A 22,866-nucleotide genomic window follows, 5' to 3' on the forward strand; every position below is an offset into this window, starting at 1 on the left:
CGAAGAGATGATTTTAACTTTGTACTTTACTTGGCTTTTTTTAACATTTTTAATTCGAGCGTTACGGTGAATCTTTTGTAAACGAAACGCGTTTCTGGCGCAAATATTAAATTTCAATCTTAATATCAATGATGAGTTTATTATTAACTTTAAAATTTTCGAAATCCCAACGCTTTCATTTTTACAAGGTAAGATTCACTGGGGTAAAGCTGATGACCGTAACTGCATTCACGGTCATCCCAAGATGTCGGATGAAAAATTAGGTCAGTATTTGTATTGTCTGTTTAAGTGTTTCTATATCATTTTCATTACAAAGCATACACTGGTACGATGTAAATGTATAAAAGAATCACACGGAAATCACATATTACAACCGAGAAATGTGTATGAAACAGGAAATTGGAATTGAAAAAATCGCTAAGATAACCGTAAATCGTCAGTAAAATATTTTCAATTATACGACAAAAAGATGAAACTAACTTTTAATAAAGGTAATAATGATAATAATGATAATGTTTTTTTTTTATTAAGTTGCACAGATATGTTGAAACTCTACTCAGAAATTTTTCGTCCATTTCTTCATATATTTTTTAGAGGGTGGTGTATTTCTTTGACCTTTATTAAGGTGTGTATATTTCTAAACTCGTTCGATATACTCGTGTCTGTATTGTCGTGTTTTTGTTGCAATTTTCGTAATCCTAAGAAGTTTAAAACCGTTACTAAAGCAAATATTTATGTCGGAATATTTGACCGTACCTGTAGAATCTTAATAACCAACGAGATATCACATTCTAACTATTACGGGGTGTTGTGTAAAGACTTTTTATTATAAATACGACAAAGTCGATGGAGCCAAACTTAGCCGTTGAAATGGTGCAGGACCTGCAATGCAAAGGATGCACAGTTTCATGTATAATAATGGATGACGATACCACTACTCTAGCTAGACTTAAACAAAACATTAATTCTGATATTGTTAAAAGGTCAGACAAAAACCACCAAAGAAAAAATATTGTTAGTGACTTATACCGCTTACATGAAAAACACAAAGGTAAATTGTCAACAAGTACTATAAGCTACTTGACAAAAGATTTAGATTATGCGATAGCCCAAAACCAGAATCATGCAGAACAATTAAGCCAGAATATTTATTCCATCATTCCCCATTCTTTTGGTGATCATTCTAAATGTGACTTATCATGGTGTAACTACCATAAAGATCCAGAAAATTACAAACACAAAAGTCTTCCGTATGGCAAAGATTTAAACGGAGAGGAAATGTTTGCTGATCTATCAAAATTGTTTGATTCTTATGCAAAGAACTCACATAAATTAGCTAATTGTGGCAGCTCACAAGGAAACGAATCCTTAAATCAAATTATCGCGTTAAAGGCACCAAAAGCTAAGCATTTTGGGAGTAGTCAATCCCTTCCTTTCCGAGTATGCGTGGGTGTTATTCAGAAAAACGAAGGTCGTTCTTATATACCACAAGTATACGAAGCTCATAAATTGTCACCGGGAAAATTTACAGTAATGCATACGGCAAAAATAGACAAAAAGCGCAAGCATGACAAAGTGAATGCAAGTACCCGGGAGGCAAAGAGAAAAAGACTAGTCAAAAAAGGAAAATTTAACTTAAATCTAAAGGCCAAAGAAATACGAGAAGGCATCACATATGCAACCTCTATATCTGCACCAGCAAATTCGAGAGAGAAAGCTGATGATATTTCACCCATTCCTGATCCTGAACCAGAAGTGACGGAAGATCCTCTGTCTTTGAAAGACGAAACATTTGTTTACTTTGACCTTGAAACTACAGGATTCGGTAAGAAATTAATTGTTTTTGTTGTTGGTTTTCTTTTATTACATAGCCAATATAATCGTTATCTTTTTTCGGCTACAGATTATTTTCTTATTTATGAACAATTTAAACAGACAGATCTTCTTTGATTTAAATCTACACTGAGTAATTGGAAATTTATAAACAAAAAACAAAAACAACAAATAAAAAAAAACACGATCAGGCGACACCAGTATGTAAATGTTATATGTATGCCTAATACATGTATTTATATTTCTTATTGTCATTCAAAAAGGGACAAAAGACAACTTGGAATATAATGTGTTGCGTTTCTATAGGACCTGAGTATATTATTAGAAATCTTTGTAGTATCACAGTATATAAAATGTCTTAGCGTTTTTACCAATACTTAGGAGTTTGAATAATAATATCAAATGTGTTTAACATTATGCATACATAATAAATAGGCTAAATAATTATGAATAAAGAGAGAAATTAACTGGAATACAGAAATTCAGAGGACACTACAAGAAGAAAAAATCCCCTTCACATCCGCAATCGCTACATATAATGTTTAACATGAAACAACAAACTTTTTTCTGCATTGGATTGTATGCGTTTCCGTTTGTGTTGCTAAGTAACATAAACGGTAATCATTGTAGTTTGTTACTGTGTGCATGTATCGTAAGATGAATGATAGGACGGCATTTTTTAAGTATTAATAACAAAGACTTATTTTGAATTGTTTCTTTTTCAGGTACTGATTGTGATATCATTCAATTAGCTGCAGCATATGCCAACCAAAATTATAATCGGTATATGGTACCCAGTCAGCGTATCTCGCCATCTGCCTCTAAAGTAACTGGGTTTTCAAAAAGTGGTTTAATTTTGTATAAAAACGGGGAAATTATGCAGACAGACGAAGAAACTGAAATTTTAAAGCATTTTATTTCTTGGCTTCCGAAAAAATGCATTCTGATTGGTCACAATTCAAAAATTTTTGATTCCAGGATTCTGACTAAGGCTTTACAAAATAATAATATCATGAAAGATTTTGAATTAAAATGCGTTGGATTTATTGACACTTTATCATTGACGAAAGAACTATTACCAGACAGAAAGACAAGTAAGCAGTCATACAAACAGGAATCACTCGTAAAAGATATTGTTGGAATAAGTTATGATGCACACAATGCCATTGGTGATGTGCAATCCCTGCAACAGCTGATCAACACGTTAAAAGTTTCTCCAAGAATGCTAGAAAAACACAGCTTCTCTGTTCGCTACACAGTAAACATGATCAGTAAGCTGCAGCTAACTAAATCTAGACTGGAGTCATTTAACAACATACCACCTACTTTTTGTTCAAAAACAATGCTGAACAAAATTGCCAAATCCGGTTTACGGTTAAACCATCTCATCCTTGCAGGAAATAGAGGAGGTGTTGATGGTATACGCGAATTGCTTACAGAACAGATCGACGGGAAGCCCCGAGTTACCAAAGACAAGAAGATACTGGACTCGATTTCAAAACATATTATGTCATTGCAAAGCTAGAAAAAAAAACCATTGTCTGAACGTTTATATATTAATTTTGTTATTTTGTATTACACGTTTAGTTTCTAGACAAAACACATTACGATTTTATAATATTGGCATCAATTCACAATCATTGAACAAAACAAAAAATAGGAGAAAAGAGTAATGAAGATTTGCATCAAACTTTGATATATTGTGTAGGCTTTATCTATAAATTACGTGTATCCCATTTGCTTTTATAATATTAAACACAGTCACCATCTAATTTCAGGATTGAAAAATAAATCAGTACTGTTGGACTCGAAGTATTTGTCTATTTTTTGTGTTGTGTTCATGTGCCATTTAAACATAATTATCAATATATATATATATATATATATATATGTATTATATGACCTACATCTACGTCGTACGACGATTCATCGGCACATTGATGACTCGATTAGGTAAAAGAAATGTTGTGTTTCTCAGTACAGTTTGACTTTTTCTACAGTTTTTCTGCGGCATTGTGAATTTGTTTTCATCCTTGGTACATTCCGTTTCCCTTACTGATTGCGCAGCAGCAAATATTTCATGTATTTTCGGGTCGAAAATGTATTCAATGAATGTATATCGTCATTCTGTGAATTTCAATGATAGTTTCCGTTTACTTTGTTTAAACTTTTACAGACTCTAAACTACAAGTCCATTGTTTAAAGATTTCCTTTTTATCATTAAATCAGTGCCTTAATTGTTGTTCATTGACATAAACCCCACACTGATAGAAGAATCAAGTTATACATGACTAGGGTCTCATATACTCCGTAAACAAACGAATATCCGTAATAACTAGTGATACTTTTTCAGACAGGATAATTATTTCATAAGCGCTATAGCGCATAATTAGTTTAAAAACACATTATAATCAAAGAGACGCCTTGAGGTAGCGGTCGTTGTCTTTATTTGACAAGATTTTTATGTTGGTGACTATTCTGCTGATGGAGACTTGACGTTGCGTAATCCTCTTCGGCGACGTCATGCAATTTCTATCTTTTCCCGTCAGCAATGCCCTTTCAACGGCTGATATATAAAAAAGGAGTCCGGTAACCATAGGAAAATTATATATCAATAGAAAGGAAAAATCTATCATAAAAACATTTAATTTTTATAGAAAAATCGTAGAAATGGTTTTAACTGCAGATTAAAATAAGCTGGAAATTTCATACTTTTTGCGTAAATTTGACGTTATGTCTATGTACTTCATGGTGTTTTTCTAACAATTTCAAATGACTGTAACTTTGAAAGTAGATCGGTTACCCACTCAAAATTTTCAATTTTTCTGTTTATTTTTAAAAGTTCTACGTGAATACAATTTCTTAAAAAATTCGGTGGACAAGCCATTTACGTACCTGTTACCTTAAGTAAACTTATTAAAAGTTTAATAATGTAATACTGTTTTAAATAAAGGCAACAGTAGTATACCACTTTTCAAAAGTTATAAATTCATTGAGCGATAACAAATCCGTATAACAAACTTAAACCGAGGGAAACACATCATTTATAAGAGGAAAACAACGAAACAATAGAAACACAGGAATGCAACTAAAACAAGTTAGATTATTGAATATTGTCTCCTTCGGTATATCCATTGATTTGTATTGTGGTAATTTAAAACATTACTAAATAAGTGTGGCTGTAAGCACGTTTCAGTTATGAATATTTTTGATTTATGAACTGTCAATACTTACATGTTGGCAACTGCACGAGGGCATGCTTTTTCTCAGATTTTGAAATCAAGTACAAACTACATTAACGATATTTTGCAGAATTTTAACTGACTTTTTGGAGAAAATACTCATACATATAATTTGATTGCTTTTATTCTTGTATATATGATGAATTAAAATCAAATACAAATCATAATAGATGTCCTCCTTCCTTGTGTTTAATCTTATCGCTGTTGTCTATACACATTGCCACAAGGATGATATGGATCAAACGAATAAGACCATCCCGAAATGGAGATTAACATCGGCCTACATCGATTCATCACTCGGGTTAGTAAAGTTTACCGTTTGAAACAACCCAAATTATAATGGAATCAACTCCGAGAAGAAAATGGTTATTTGGACTGGTTTCATAGCTAGCTAAACCTCTCACTTGTATGACAGTGGCATACGTTCCATTATATTAAAAATTATGTGTGAACAAAGCAAACAGAAACCATGGGTAAAAAGGTAAAAAATAAGGGTACATCAGTCAATATTGTGTAACAATTTATCAAAACAAATTATAAAAAAATGATATCATATACTCTAGATTCATTTATTTTCATGGGTACCAATTTTCGTGTGGATTGATGAAAACTTGCATGTTCGTGCATATCTAAATTAGCTGATTTGGCAAATTTTGCATACATTCCTTTAGGAAATGTGTATTTTGTTGGACATTAAAATTCGTAGTACACCTGTACCCACGAAATCCACGAAAATTGGTATCCAACGAATAATAATGAATCCACAGTACAAAGCACATATCGAAACCTGGAAGACTAGAATGATGGATTTCATAATTACCGAGCCACGCCTAAAAATTTACAAAAAAATGGATTAAACAGTAAAGGTTGACAACTTACAATAAACAATAAAAGAAAAATATAACACGTTATCAAAATGAAAAACAACGTCAGTACCTAGAATCATTATCATGTTTTGTTGAGGTTGATACGGAATATTTATCAACAAGGTCTTGGTATCTTCCTATGAACCTTTTTATAAAATGGACTCTGTCCAATTGCATCGTTGTCTCCTGGAACACGAATTTCGACCAGACCGTTGTACTTACCTATCGAAGATACCAATAATAATATACAATTTATAAAGAAATTGTTATGATATACGGATGGTACCGGGATATCCAGTAACCAGAAACAGACTTTAAAAAATATTTCAAATTTTACTTTGATTACTTCAAATGTTACTCTTAATGGATGTTTAATATTCCAACATTTATTTTCATTTTGTCATTTGTGATCATATAAAACCGTTACTCTATAATTCCTATCTCGGAATCTTTATTTATCAAATGGGGACAGTTTTTAGCGATTATATAGTCAAGGTATGTTTAATATGAGTATCGTAATGTAAGAATATTACTTTGATTACAACATGTACAAAACCTGCAGAGAACAATCATTTAAAAACATTACGAAAACATCATTTGAAACTACTTTAGGCGGTTTTGTGCTTTAAATGATGAAACAATGATTTATTTTCTATAAATTTCAACAGACTTAAAGGCATACCTGATATAGATGTCTATTTCTCATGAGAACGTGGTTAGAATATACAATAGTACACATCAAACAGAGTAATTAACAAAAGTATCTATCTAGATTGAAATTCCTCAGGCAACAGTGTTAACTGCCAGATTTCATTTTCTTTTTGATAAAAATTAATTATTCCTAGTGGGTATTGTTTATGCATGAAAAAAAAATTTACGAAATGATTTTCATGCTTTCAACATTATTGTTAAAATTTTGCAAGTGAAAATGATGATAACTGTGATATTTTGTGCTGTTTTCACTACAGTTAGTCTTGGTAAGAAAACAATCGTAGACAAATTATTATGTCTTACTTGTTACATTTAAAAATGTAGATATAAAAATGTTATTAGTATTGTAGTTAAAGGAAGGTTTCAAATGTTCAGGTGCCTGTTCTAAGTTAGGAATCTCTTGATCGAGAGGTTATCACATCATAATAAATTTTTATTATTATAAGAATGTGAATGTAATGTTTCTATAGGTTTTTTCCACAACTTTTATTGTCGATAAATGTTTGTTAAAAAAGCAAAATTTAATACCGACATGTATGAAAATGTGCAGAAATATAGGTATATTTATTTTTAAGTTGATTATTTATACTGATGCAAACTGAGGAATTACTATTATATTTTGATGTTTTAACTATTACATTGTAGGAAACCTTCTTGATCAAGTGTGGATAAAAACAAAGAACAGTGGTTTCGTCAATGCTTCTACACCAAATGTGGATTACATCAGTCTCTCGTTCTTTCAGCTATACCCTGCTAACAACCATCATATGAAATTCTCCGTTAAAGCATGTAGTAATGCCTTTATCTTACTTTCAAGTGATATGTACTTACTTTATTCCTTCTTCGATTATAGAATAGTTATCGGGGCTGGTGATAATTCAAAAATAAATGTCCGTCGAAATTTTGATCTAATTATTAGTAGTTTTGACATAAGTACACCTGGTATACTCAATTGCACAGAGCACAGATCGTTTGAACTCAATTGGGCAATTCCCGGACGAATAACTCTAATGTCCGGTACCAAGATGGTTATGAATTATATGGATCCATCTTCTACTCCTATCTCTATAAAAGACGTAGGGATCACGACTGGGTTGGGATCTGTAGGTCTGTGGAAAGTGGAACATACTTGTAAGTTATATAGTTTTTTGTTTTAAGATCAAAAGCACACAAAATACGTGTTAGCTGACTCTGCAGTATTATTTGTGCTCATTGTTTAAGGTCATACGGCGCACGATTGTTGTAAGTTTTCCTGTTATTCGGTCTTATGTGAAGAGTTGTCTCCGTGGTAATCATACTGCATCTTCTTGTTTTTATATTTGATTGAATGATGCAACTGTTTTGAAAAAGTTCAAATGTCAGGTTTTTTCTTCTCTAGAAACAAACGAAATGCTAATTCTTTTTAGAGAATATTGTAAAGTATGCTATTAATTTGGTATTTTAATTAACTATGCAGGATATTTTACAAATTTATTATTAGTTTACTAGTTATGAATATAAAATGTACATAAGAGAAATGTGTAATTATTAATATACTAGCACAACCATGAACTAAAATTTCGTGTTCATTTCCGAATCAATTTATTGAGAAAATTTGCTAAATTTAATTATTGAACTTCTTTAGCATGTTTAGAGCCTGCTCATGTTTTTTGAAGTGAGAAACACATTTTCTTTAAACGAAAAAAACAAACAAAACATGTATGTATCAAGAGATAATTGCGGAAAAAGCTATTTTCCCTTCCTATATTGATTACAAATCATGGAAATGGCAACACATATCAAACATCCCAACACTTAAATTCTATAAGAAAAATTGAAATCTTAATAATATTATTTTTATTGTTTGAGTTGTGCATCATACAATATAATGGTCAACTGCTTGATTCTCCAACGATCCCAGTTTTGCAGCGATAAGCTGAGCCAGCTCAAAACTGGAGGATCACGTGCTCGAATCTTACAATCTGATGGTGACACAATTATTTCTAATACTATATGAAACTTAACTTTAAATTTCCATAAATATGTTTTTTTCTTCAAAGCTATAGTTTTCTTTGAAAGGCTGAATTGTTTTTACTGTATACATGTGACTTGTAATTCTATCATTCTAATGAATATATTGATTTAGACAGAAACTCTTGTCTGTTATAATGTTTGGACAAAAACTTCTGAAATTTGATATTTAGAATACTAGTGTTATGAGCATACACATGTCGAGGTACATAAATAAAGGCAACAGTAGTATACCAATGTTCAAACTCATAAATCCATGGACAAAAATCAAAATCGGGGTAACAAACTAAAACTGAGGGAAACGCATTAAATATAAGAGGAGAACAACGACACAACACTACAATGTAACACACACAGAAACGAACCAAGCAACAGACACAATCCCACGAGAATAACAAATATAACATCAAAACCAAATACATAACACGTACTTTCTGTTCCTTACCCATTTGAAAACTAGCCTTTTAATAACAAACCTAGACCATTACTTTTTTCACTACAAAACTGTTATCGAAACAATATGTTTATACCTAGTACACGACTTTTTTTTCACATTTTGCGGCACTTTTTCCAACAAGGCATTTGTATAATTCGGTTCGAGTTCTCTATATAATTGAATTTGGATAGTGTCTTTTCAATAAGTTGAGGTATAAAATACCTAAAAGGACAGGAGTTAATCCTTATTTTGAAAATTTACACAAACAGATTTAAACAAACTGGAGCTTGGGTTAAAACTGAAGTCACAAACTGAGAATTACAAGTTTAAGATTGAGATTTTATATTTTATTAAGGTTTTTACAAACGTTTACCCTGATATTTTATGCCGGAAAAAACATCAATGTATAAATCCAATATATATACCAATATTTAAAGAACAAACATTTGAAAACTCAAGATAAGCTAAAAGCTTAAAAAAGCAGATAAAGCTGGCATGAAAATACGGATTTTTTTTGTGTTATTAAAATTTACTGTTACAAAATGATAGAAATTATTATAAATTAAGGAATGTATCTCCCTCATGCAAAGCTCTGATTCCTTACACGGATTTGGCTATACTTTTTGGACCTTTTGGATTATAGCTCTGCATCTTTTATGTAAGCTTTGGATTTCAAATATTTTGGCCACGAGCATCACTGAAGAGACATGTATTGTCGAAATGCGCATCTGGTGCAAGAAAATTGATACCGTTAATTTTATTACTAAGATAGTCAACCTGTCTTTTTCAGCTAGGTTTACTGGCTTTTACTGTGGTGAATCAGGAGCGTATGGTAATATGACTTTATTATCTACCTCAAAGAAACACAGCAGGATTGACTGTGTATCTGTATGTTCAGTTAGAGATGACTGTCTTGGAGTCAATTTCAATCGCAAAACAGAAGAATGTCAGATGATTGCTGGAGGTCAACAGGTTATCAAGATTGTTGTTCAAAAATCACCATGGTATTTGTACACAAAATGCTTACAAGATAAAACGATGTGCGTATCATGTATTGTTTGGGATTCTAGACCACCCGATAATACAGGTATCTTGATTACTTAGTACAATACCAGACCAACACAGTCAGTGACTGTGAGCATTCGTTGAAGTGAACTTATCAGTAACCTTTACTTGTATTTGTGTCTAATCTTCGTAATTACAATTTGTGTGCTTCTTTTGAACGAAATATGTAATACTAGTAAAGCTCTTCTTTATATATCTTTTTATTTTCTTCTATGCTGGTTGAAATGAAAACAAGATGTCGAGTACTATAAAAACAGCCTACTTTAATCTGACTAAAGGTGACTTAAACCACATCATTGCCTGTTTTACATTTCATTATCATCATATTTGATACAACATTGCTACTACGCTATATGTAAAGAATCATGTTTAAGATATCACGCATACACCAAATATGTTGGTTTTGTCAAACACGTCTTTAACAATGAAAGTTCAACCTAATAATGCGTTATTTTCTGTTTTGATTACGACAACCACGACGACGATAATGTTGCTGATGAAGATGATTATAATGACAACTTTTTAAATTCATAGTCAGGACGAGCACGTGTTAAAATATATTGATATCAGCCGTTTTGTACTTAACCCACATATTGAGGCGGATTTTTAGTCTGCTATTTCACAACGTAAGGTTCATCATAACCTTTTTGCTAATATGGCCGTATTAACACCACAAATTTTACTCTGAGTACAGACAAATCTATGCACATGCAAGTGTTTTTAATGGATGACAGGAACTAGATATATAAATTTTATATGCATTTTATGTTTTATAAAAAATATAAACTTTACTAGATTTTGCTACTAAGGTTTTTTTTTCGTTCAACTAAGTTTGGAAAGAGGTTTGAGAATCTCCCCTCATATAATACATGTTGTGATTAGTATTGATTTAAATGGACAATAGATGGACAACAGACATCTGCAGACAATATATAGGTGATTTGAACTGTTTAACTGAGTGGATCGTATCAAATGAAACTCAGGTGTTTGTTTATTTTGCTATCTTCTGCAGACTGGAAAACATTTCAAAAAGTTGTGCTAAATACGCCTCAGGTAATCTATTCCTGGGAATAGAAAATACTTAGTATTTTCAAACAAATCGAAGTTTTGTAACAGGAAATTTATAAAAATTACCATATAATTGATACTCATGTCAACACCGAAGTGCTGACAACTGGGCTGGTGATACATATAACTTTTATATATCTAGTATCTGCCATGCCTTAATATATCCTAGATATATCAGTTTGTCTGTACTCATAGTAAATTTTAAGGTGTAAACACGGCCATATTTTTTAATTCCTTATGATGAACCTTAAGTAAAACATGATGATACTACTCTACACGGGGCTGACCATTTTGTGCTCATATTCCTAAATAACACGGGCCTAACAGTGAGGCACCCAATTAAAAATGTTTAAGTCTTTGGTTTTACTCTGCCTTGTGTAGAAGCCACGACCATCCGTACAGCAGCCGATCATGCTACTTCGAGATAATCGATGTAGTTTTTGTTGAAGTGCATACAGAAATAAGCAAATGTTTTGGAGTCTATTTTTAACCAACATGTCAGTGCCAAGTTTCTGTATTTCTAGAATGAGGATTTTCTTTAAAGTTTTACAATTGATTTTTGTTTGATTAACTTTCGGCGGCCAATATTTCATACACGTTCAGAATGAGAAAAAAAAAATAACAATTACACAAGAGGTCAGTTCTGTAAAGCGGTTCGGCTAAAATGAAAATTGGGGAATTTTTATGCCTCTAGAAAAATAGGATATTTAGTCTTCGATGCATGATTGTTTTTTATTAGTTGTAAGTGGCTTTGAACAAGCTGCCAGTTAACTGCGAGTACTCTCAGATCTGTTCCTAGTGTCTTTTGTTGTTGGAATGTACAAGTACCCGGCCACGTCTACTTTTATTTTTGTCCATCTGATGGGTTAATAGATATAGGAAGATGTGGTGTGAGTGCCAAGCCTTTTTCAACTGATTTTTATAGTTCGTCACATGTTTAACCCCGTCACATTATGTAAGTATGTGCCTGTCCAAAGTCAGGTGCCTGTAACTCAATGGTTGTCGTTTGTTTACGTGTTACCTTTTTAGTTTTTGTACATTTCTTATATAAATAAGGCCGTTAGTTTCTAGTTTCAATTGTTTTACATTGTCATTTCGGGGCCTTTTATGGCGGACTATGCGGTATGGGCTTTGCTCATTGTTGAAGACCGTACGTTTACCTTTATTTGTTAATGTCTGTGTCATTTTGGTCTCTTGTGGATAGTTGTCTCATTGACAGTCATACCACATCTTCTTTTTTATATGTATGATAGGGACAGAACCTTATTAAACTATGACAGCACCTATAATTCGAGTTAATGGGTACAAAGCGAAAAACTAAAACAAATGACCGGTATCCTTTTCTAAGATTTCGTAACACTAACAACACGAAAAAGCAGGAATGAATAATGTGCCCTGGAGAGTTTGGCGTACATAAGTTGTTTTAACAATATTAAACATGTCATGTAAATCCTTATGCACAATAGAAAATGAAACCTTTCACCAAAACGTACAATATGCGTTAAATTCAAGATGAACTTATTTCAGAAATACATAACGGCGAAAAAACTTTTCATTTTGTACGCCTGCCGTGTGTTTCATAAGACATAGATTCATTTGATACTTCATGGTTAAACAAAATTAGTATATGTTGTTTAAACTAGCATACAGTTTCCATATAAAAACAAGTGTATGTGGAATTTCTTGTGAAAGAAAAACCTCTACCCTATTAAGGTAGATCATAAGTAAATGTTTTTTGAGACAGAATTTTCTTATAATTTGACAAAATGAAGATTTTTCTATGCTTTTTTCAAAACTATAATAAAAAGTATGGGTCACCGTGCTATTTTTCAAGCTATGAGTCGTTGAAAATTGCCTAAATTTGGTTAGTTTGTTCATGAAAAACACATAACAGTGCATAAACAAAATTCTATGAGATAGAATTTTGAAATAAATTGTGAGAAGATAGGTTTTTTTGTTTTCTTGCCACAAGTAAAAATAAAAAATTTCCCTATTAGCCCAGTAAACATTTTGTGCTAAAAGAGTTATCTCCCCTTAAATGGCTCATTTGAAAAAAAAATGATTTAAAAAACCAAAAAGGTTGATATTTGTTAAAATATTTTGAATAATACAATAAATTAGCAAGTTTTCTTTATATAAATTAACAGTCTAACCATTAAATTGCAAATCTGATTTCAAATTTGCTGATTTGGGCAAATAACTAGACCGATTTTGTACTGTGATTGTACAATCCAAGATGGCGGTATACCATGATTCTACCTTAAAGTCTTCAGAAATGTACTGCTGTTGAACTAATGTCTTCCTGTACCTACTCTAATGTGTCGATATTCCTCCGCATGCAGTAAGTTTACCCCTATAATTATCGTTGCAAATACGACTACAACACAGCGCAAGAATGAAAACTCGTAATGAAAGAATGGAAAAACACACACTCGAAGGTAAATAGTAACGATTGATTCATAAAAAACAAATTTAAAACACAAAAATAAGAAAGATTAAAAAACTAAAAACTAAAGATTTGACATGTTGAATCAGATAATAGAATATGAAATAGTTATCAAAAGTACCAGGATTATAATTTAGTACGCCAGACGCGCGTTTCGTCTACATAAGACTCATCAGTGACGCTCATATCAAAATAGTTATAAAGCCAAACAATACAAAGTTGAAGAGCATAGAGGATCCAAAATTCTAAAACGTTGTGCTAAATACGGCTAAGGTAATCTATTTCTGGGACAAGAAAATCCTTAGTTTTTCGAAAAATTCAAAGTTTTGTATCAGGAAATTTATAGAAATGATCACATTATTGATATTCATGTCAACACCGAAGTTCTGACTACTGGGCTGGTGATACCCTCGGGAAAACCATGCTTTACTTTGCTGTCACGTTTGGCCAAATCTGACGCCCGTTGTTATGAAACACGGCCTGAACCAGATAATATATTTTATACTGCAATCAGCTATTTTACTATACAGATAAACCTATACGTATAAACGTTAGTGACCTCAACTAACCTATTAACCCCGTCTACTTACCGGAACTACTGTATTTCATCAACAATTTCACGTCACAACCATGACAACGTTTAGCAACAATTGTTAAACTTTTATTCATTTAAGGGCATACGATACAGTTACAGGGGAGGTAATGACGTTGCTAACGTAAAATGTTATTTTTGCGACGTCAAACTATGACATATCGGGAAAAGATGCATTTTTCGACTGATTTTTAATCATTCAAAGTGATTTAATTTGAAAACAAGTGCATGGACCCCTTTTTTTTAAAACGACATTTTGTTTCATTTTGCAGGGAGATTATGTGGATCAAATTTTATAAAACTGTAAATAGTGCAATTTTTTTAATTTTGATAAATATGCAGCAAGAAATTACGTTTTTTCTCAATTCATGACCATTCGATAAATATGAGTTATTTCTGAATAAAAGATATATAAATTTTTAGGATACTTAAAAAAGTCAAAAATTACAAATTATTTAACAAAAAACAATTTGTGTTTATCTTTTAATAGAAAAAAGTTATGGCTTTCTTTCGAAAGGGAAAATACGGCCACAAATCCGAATTGTGAGCAAATATACAAAATTTCGACCTCATTTAACTCAAAACGCAGCACATTAAAGTATATTTTTTATTACATATTTGATAGCCTATATGCAAATTTTCATCAAACTGTAAATACGGGATCAAAACTGTATCGTATGCCCTTAAACTTGTTATGTCTTCAAATTGGTAAACTATATACCATGTTTATTTTAAAAATGTTATTAATTAAGTTCATTTTCCCTTTCTAATTCCTTAAAATGTCAATGTCTTACCGCCTGGACTACGCTTATAGGAAATTACCCCAAAATTGTACCCAAAGAGGGTTTTTTTTTTAACAATATTTGTTACATTTTTTTTTTTTTTATCGATTTCAGTATAAAAACAATATACGTATAGTGTCTAAATATATAGCACATTTAAATCCAACACCAGTTTTTAAACCATGTAGCAAAGTGTTAATTTGATATGCAGAACCATTAAAAACGACAAATTATAACAACGCGTTCATTTTTGTGATTTTACTTTTTACTTCATACTAACTATAATCAGAGCTTCGATCGCATTTGTGAGGCCTTACGATTTGAAATATCAGAGCTGTCGGCATTTGTTAAAAAAATGGCATTAATGTTCACTTTATTCGTACATCCATAGTATTTTCGGTCCGATTAAGTAGTTAACAAAGGTACCAGGATTAAGTTAAGGTTGTAGTGCGATATGTATTTGTTTCTGTTGTGCTATGTAGTACGTACCAGAATCCATGTTTATAGGTTTAAGTCCGTTTCAGTTTATTCATTTTATGTCTTACTACAATAAACGTTTCCCACAACCGTGGTTGATAGATATAAAAAGATGTGGTATGAGTGCTAATGAGACAACTCTTCATCCAAGTCAAAACTTATTAAAGTAAACCATTATAGGTAAAAGTACGGTCTTCAACATTGAGCCTTGTCTCATACCAGCAAGATATAAAGGGCCCCAAAAATAACAAGCGGAGAAAAATGAAATGGGGAAAACCAACGACCTAATCTATATAAAAAACGAGAAACACTTATGAACCACATCAACAAACGACAATTACTGAACATCAAACTTGGGACAGGTGCAATTAATTGCAGCGTGTTTAAACGTTTTAATAGGTACCAACCTCCACTCCTATCTAAAACTATAGTGTAATATCACAACATTGAAAAACACACTATTTAATATGAATTGAAATTGATTAACTAAATCAAAAAACATATTAACGCAAGTAAACATACACTGAACAAATGAATTTGATCTACGATACAATGTTAATACAAAATCAAGAAAATAAGGAGTGAATAATTATAGTAACAGTATTATGCCGCTGTGAAATGTTAAACAATTTCAGGAAAAAACAACAATATCCTTATGTATCTGAATTTAAAATTAAACTTGATAAAGCCTGTGACATTGCCAAAAATGAGTACGTAGACCACAAGGTGAAATGAAAGTTTGGCGCGATAAGCACATTTGAAGCATATCAAAGGAAATTATTTTAACATCCAGTTTTATTATTTTACAAATACTTAGTAGTCAACTGTAAAAGTTCTATAAACTATACACAATTGGAATCGGTCACTGGGTGTATGTTGTTAATACCCATTGGCACGACAAATCAGAAAGGATGTGCATTATAAATCTCGATGTTCATGGCATATGCATTTTAATGATGTTAGAACAAATGGATTTAAAACTCAGATACTGAATCTTGATGAACTGTCTAATTTGGACATACAAGTTAGAGGTTTGGCTAGCTATAAAACAAGGTTAAATGCACCATTTTCTACATAAAAATGCGTTTACCAAGCCAGAAATGTAACAGTTGTTATCCATTTGTTTGATGTGTTTGAGTTTTTGATTTTGCCATTTGATTAATACGGAATTTACGTTTTGAATTTTCCTCGGACTTCGGAACTTTTGTTATTTGACATTTTGGTCAGTAAATTGTTATATATATACTTATCAAAGGTATCAGGATTATAATTTAGTACGCCATACGTCATATTCACACCAGCATTATTTACAGAAATGTATTATATATTAAAGTTTAATCTTATTGATATACCATATAGCGGGTTATTTTCGCTGGTGTAAAATTTCGCGATTTTCATTGAATAAAGTATACGAAATAATATTGACAGTTATTATCATGGCGGATTCAAAACTTTTAACAATACCTTTGCATGTGCATTTTAAAATTGTCTACAGAGATCATATTGGGGGTTAATTAGGTGGCGTCTAGACAAAATGCACACGAAATGCTGACACATATTAATGATATCAACGGTACCAATTTATCTGCATCATATTCGCATTATGACAGATTTTTTCTAAAAATATCTTTTCTTAAAGGTTGCATTTCTGTAAATATTGACAATGCAATTTCCCATAGGAACTCCTTTTACGGCTAAAACTGTACCACTTTTTCTATGAAGTTTTGAAAAAAATCATATCCTAGAATTGAAAGTTCATACGCACTACAATTTTTTCAAAGGTAAAAGTATAGGGCTGTGCAGCATATTTTCAACGTTTATATGCCCTGAACATTTCTGAGTTTAAACTAACACTATTTTTCTTAACTACCCCTACCTCGAATGAAGGGTTACCACAGATCTCAATGTAAACAATATGCACATGTATATTTACTGGTAAAATTCCCAAGTTATGTCTCTATGAGACGGGACATAGAGATCATAACTGGGAACCAGTATGTAAACAAAATTAATTTTCTATGAATATTCTAAATCTCCCCAAAAGAGGCGTGGTTTGAGAAACAGCTGTTTTTACAAAGTGCAACCTATAGGCTCAAAACATTCCCCATTAAAGCTCAACAGAATAAATATATGTTGCCTGATCATGAAACACACCCGTAACCGAAAATAATGTTTTACAGTAATATTTTAAATAGATTAAAATGAAACGTACTTTCTTTGTGGATATCTTTAAGCAACTATTGTGCGTTATGTAATTGCTAACATTTATGATTTATATAGTCAATGCGTAATTCCACTATTCAACTGCATTAGCCTGTTATTGTCCTCATTGAAACTCCTGAAAATTAGATATGTTTATCAAATCTGTATGTTTATGAGAACATACACACTTGTAAATAACCTGAGTCAACACATTACATGGTCACTTATCAAGTCCAAAGTAGATTTTCATAATTAACATGCATATGTATAGGAAATGCATAATAGACATAAAAAAAACTTATTACTTAGAATTTAGCTTATTCTCCTTTGCCTAATTCCATTCGCTTTATATGTAATTTTTCTTTTTTACTTAAATATAAGTGTGACCGTCCATGCGTTGGCTTTATAGTCAATCAATATCGTTAAACACTGCCGTAGTAGTACTCAAACAATGAACCTCCTTATATGGTTTTTATTTATGTGATTTATTATACGTTTTTAGAGTGATTTTTTGAAAACCAGACCAAATCTTTTATGATGATTTGATTATATATGACTATACTTTCGATTATTTGATTATCCATGACTATATTTTTGATTTTATCTATGACTGTATTTTTGATTATTTGATTATCTTATTAAAAAATATTCAAGGATTGTGAGACTTTATTGTCAGAAAAATTGTGATTACATTGTAAATGATTACTTTGACATCCCCATCATAATGATTTTTAGTAATACTACTTCGATTATATACGCGAGATTTAGAAGGCACCAATCATGTTATCGGCATTCATCGTGCCTATTAAAAATTAAACTTTATAAAGTACACAAGGTAAGTTCTCAATATTTCTCGAGATAAGCTCGGTGCAAATCATTAACCTATTTAAAAGACCTAAAAAAACAATTGTTTTGCCATGCACGTTATTACGTGCCAAGAAACTAATTTACTCGAAAGAGCTGGAAGATGTGTTTTTCACCAATAAATGAAATGACAAATACTTATTACAATTGATTTATATTAATCAAACAGTTAGTAATCGAGTTTTAAGTTTGGTTATTAATCAGTTTTTGATAAGGTAGTTTTAATATAGAAATTATACATCATCTACCTGTTTTTACTTGCAGCCTGTGTTACTTATTTCACGATGACGGTTAAAAAGGCAAAATTTATGTAAGTGTCCAATTTCCGAAAATTTAGATAAAAATAAAGTGTTTATGGTACACAAGCAAATAATGAAACTATTGAAAACCGAGAAAAACCTTAATTAAGGATGTTCGCTTGTCATGTTTTGGAATTTTTGTCAGACTTTCGAAATCCTCTGGTTTTATCTATTTGAGTGCCTTGAAAAAAATTGCTAATTGATCACCATTTTTCTTTTAATAAATCTTGTTCATGCACAATTATAAGCCATCTGTAGTCGTATTATATAATCTAAGTTATTTCTAAATAGTTTCTGAGAACTTAAACTTGTCAATGAAAAAGCTATGAAAAATCAAGAGATAACACTTTCCCGCCAAATTTTCAATGGCTAATATCTCGAAAACAAATACATTGACCTATATATTGTTTTTGCTTTGTTGGTTCCCTTATTTATCTCCTAGCAATATATACTAGTGTAATGAAAAGCTTGTTATTTTGAAACTGAGTAGCGGACTTCCCTAAGACGTTGGTTATAATGTATACTGAGATTAAAACAAAACGCTTCTATATGTAGAAAATGAATGACCATAATAAGTTCATGTCAAATTGTATATTAGGTTTTATTTAATTTTTTACACTGTTCTAGTATTATATATAATTTCATCAGTATACATTATATGGCCATATTCAAACATTTATGTATAAAACATGTTTAATGCGTACTTACATTTTTATTTTCCGTTTTTCATTAGTATACAAATAAAAATAGCACAAATTCACAAAATCTAATAGTAAGTTAACAAATTTATCAAACATCTAACATAGGAATTAATTCTCTTTAGGACAAACAAACTAGGATGTAACGCGTAAAATTTAAATGACACACACATATTTTCTACCATCGCATATCAGCAATAAAGAAAACAAAAGCTTTCAATGCCAACCATCAAACAAAAAAAAAACCCCAACATATGATCGGGTAGTAACCTCGTCATATCGAGGAGCGCTTATTACAGTGTATTGTCATAGTTTGGTTAAGTTTGACATGACTGTGTTAAGTGTTTTTAAGAACAAACAATGCCAAAATCTAAACACTCGAATATTTTGTTAAAGGAACTTCTGACTATAAATTCAAGCTGGTAAGTATCTTTGTTTATAGCTAATATGTTAGTTCATCAACATTTGTATCCTATAGTTTATAAATTGACACAAGATAATGCTTGCGTATGTCAAAATTTAAACGTTGTGATTCGTTTCTAATGCACAAAGAAAAGTGGTTTTGCTTACTGTTTGTTACATCAAATATTTCGTTGTGATTTAAAACTAACATCAATTATTTCAAAAACAAAATATCCAGCTAATCTTTAAATAATTACGGAAAATTCGGTGTCATAGCTTGGTAAGTCCTGACACGGTTAATTATGTGATTCTTTTCGTTTATGAAGGAATTGTAACGATCTAAATAATCAGATAATATACAACTACTGAAATACTTATTGATAAAATCGTTTTATTTGGAATACAAAAATTCCTATGAATGCGTTTACAGTGTGGTATTATATTATTAGTACATGCGGCTTGCCTGCCAATGTAATAACTATCCACCCGAGACTCAAATATGTGAGATATGTCGTTGTACGGTCTTCAACAATGAGCAAAAGACATACCATTCGTTATATTAATTAAATAAAATTGAAACTATAACGGCTTCATTCCAATTCGAAATTATAAACTTTCATATTTTCAAATACGGAACTTCATGAGTATTTCTTTTTTAAACAATTCAACTAATAGTTTAAAAACAAAAAATGTTTGAATTTTGTCCATGTCACGAGTTAACATTTTGTTTCATGGATGGTTGAAGACTTATTTTGTCCTTTCAATATCGTTCGGCTAGTTTTGTGGTTGGCTTACTATATCATGGGCATATAATCCCCACTTTATTTATCATAGTCTGGTTCAAAATAAAGCAGCCGATGTTAAGTTTGCTAGAAAAAGATATAAAACAAAAAATACTACGTTTTACATCTGTAAGTAGACGTTTTTAACTATTTTACAAATGATCTCGTTCACGATATCCCGGCAGAGTCATTGGAAGACATACGGAGAAAATATTCTATGTGAAATTGAAGAATTGCTTCCAGTTTTTTGAATTATTTTATCGAAAGCTTGTTTAAAAGAGCAATGACTATTTAAATTATTTCGCCGGAAAATAAAATAACATTACCGAGATCCGAAGAAAATTCAAAACAGAAAGTCCCTAATCAAATGGTAAAATCAAAAGCTCGAACACATCAAACGAATTGGCAACAACTGTCATATTCCTCACTTGGTAGACATTTATTTATGTAGAAATGGTGGATAAAACCTGGTTTTGTATCCAGCTAAACTTCTCATTTGCATTTCAGACGCAACAAAAATCTTTTATTTAGACAACGACGTTTGAACAAAACACATACATAGTCGGTAAAAATGTCACAAATAGGGGTAAAGCAATCAACATTGTGATATAATGCCAATCACTATAAAAACAAGGAAATATGTCAACAAAGAAACCAAAAAGTCATATAGAGTTTAAAGAGAGAATTTTTATCATAGACACATACTATACACCGTTTCAGATTAGCCATATAAATGTGATATTTGTAGTGAACGTTTTTGTGGAGTCTATGCCTTATAGACTCACATGAGAACACACACTGGTGGTAACCCTCATATATGTAAAGTATGTCGCAACTTGGTACACTTTAGAAAAACGTGCAAACACATACCGAGAAAAACCTCATAAATGTTGGAAAATTGATGTACCAAATAATCAACTATAATATTTCATCTAAAAAAATAATACAATTTTTAAGATGGATTCAATAGAATAACGCGTTTGACAACAAATAGCCAAAGTATATACAATTATCTCGTCTTAGGGAGGGATAAATCCTCATCTAAATCAGGCAAACAATTCTCTGAAACTGACATTATGATCAAGATGATTGATTTCTTGATTGACAACATATTTGTTACTTTTTAGAGAACGTGTTTTTCAATAAACAGTTAGCATTACCACGAGAACCAACTATGCCACATTTCTTTCCGACTTGTTCATATGACGCTGATTTTATACAGGATCTTCTTAGGAAGAACGAAAAGAAGTTGGCAGTATCCTTTAAGTATACATTTCGGTATGAAGATAATTATCTCTCCCTAACTAATTCAAAATTGACTTATATCTAGAAATTGACATAGAGGATCAGTTTAAAACAAAACTTGACGACAAAAAAAATTGATTTCAGCTTCCTAACTTTCAACTGTCCCTTGCTATAAATCATTATTCCAGAAGCGCCTGTATACGGAGTATATATCTCCCAATTGCTTCGATAGTCCTGAGCTTGCATTTTGTAAAATGATTTCCTTGAAAGAGGGTTGCAGCTGGCAAGAAAGTTATTTAACCAAGAGTTCCAAGTAATGGATATGAAAAATCACTTCGTAAATTTATGGACGGCATCACGAATTATGATATTAGACATAATTGGAAAGGTATCAAAATAAGGATTCTGTAACGTTACCTGTTCTTAAATATTTTTTTTGAAAATTAAACCCCTTTTTATCTTACAAACCATATCAGATTTTTGTTCACGACCAAGTTAATATTTTTTTTATCTACATTAGGCATCGAAATTTTCTGAAGAAATTTTAATTTTCGATTGATACGAAGTGAATTAAAATTGGTACCGTTAATGTTATTAAACCCATCTTCTCCGGAACATTTTTGAATGATTTGCTTTAATTTAACTCCTCTTTGAAATTAAAACAAATTTTATTGCAATAAGTGTTTTTATTTAAATAAACTTCTAAACATTGAACTTTTATAGACGGTCTAGAAATCTGCAAGAACCTACTTTTTTCTATAAACATAGTAACTGGTTTCCATTGCAACAAAACATTCCAAGTAACTACATTACATATTTTCATAATAAAAAGTACATCTTTAAGTA

The 22,866-nt window shown here is 31.4% G+C and overlaps 2 protein-coding genes across 2 annotated transcripts; both read left to right on the forward strand.

Moving 5' to 3' along the window:
• Positions 1-844: 844 nt before the first annotated feature.
• On the forward strand, positions 845-3,639 carry LOC139527780 (uncharacterized). The gene is made up of 2 exons (XM_071323452.1): positions 845-1,825; positions 2,559-3,639. The coding sequence occupies exons 1-2, from the start codon at positions 847-849 to the stop codon at positions 3,356-3,358; spliced, it is 1,779 nt and encodes a 592-aa protein (XP_071179553.1). The 5' UTR covers positions 845-846; the 3' UTR covers positions 3,359-3,639.
• Positions 3,640-6,838: 3,199 nt separating this feature from the next.
• Positions 6,839-10,356, forward strand: LOC139527786 (uncharacterized). Its single transcript, XM_071323460.1, has 3 exons — positions 6,839-6,918; positions 7,298-7,783; positions 9,889-10,356. The coding sequence occupies exons 1-3, from the start codon at positions 6,870-6,872 to the stop codon at positions 10,200-10,202; spliced, it is 849 nt and encodes a 282-aa protein (XP_071179561.1). The 5' UTR covers positions 6,839-6,869; the 3' UTR covers positions 10,203-10,356.
• The last annotated feature ends 12,510 nt before the right edge of the window (positions 10,357-22,866 follow it).

Source organism: Mytilus edulis, chromosome 6 (assembly GCF_963676685.1).
Source record: "Mytilus edulis chromosome 6, xbMytEdul2.2, whole genome shotgun sequence".
Lineage (NCBI taxonomy): Eukaryota > Metazoa > Mollusca > Bivalvia > Mytilida > Mytilidae > Mytilus > Mytilus edulis.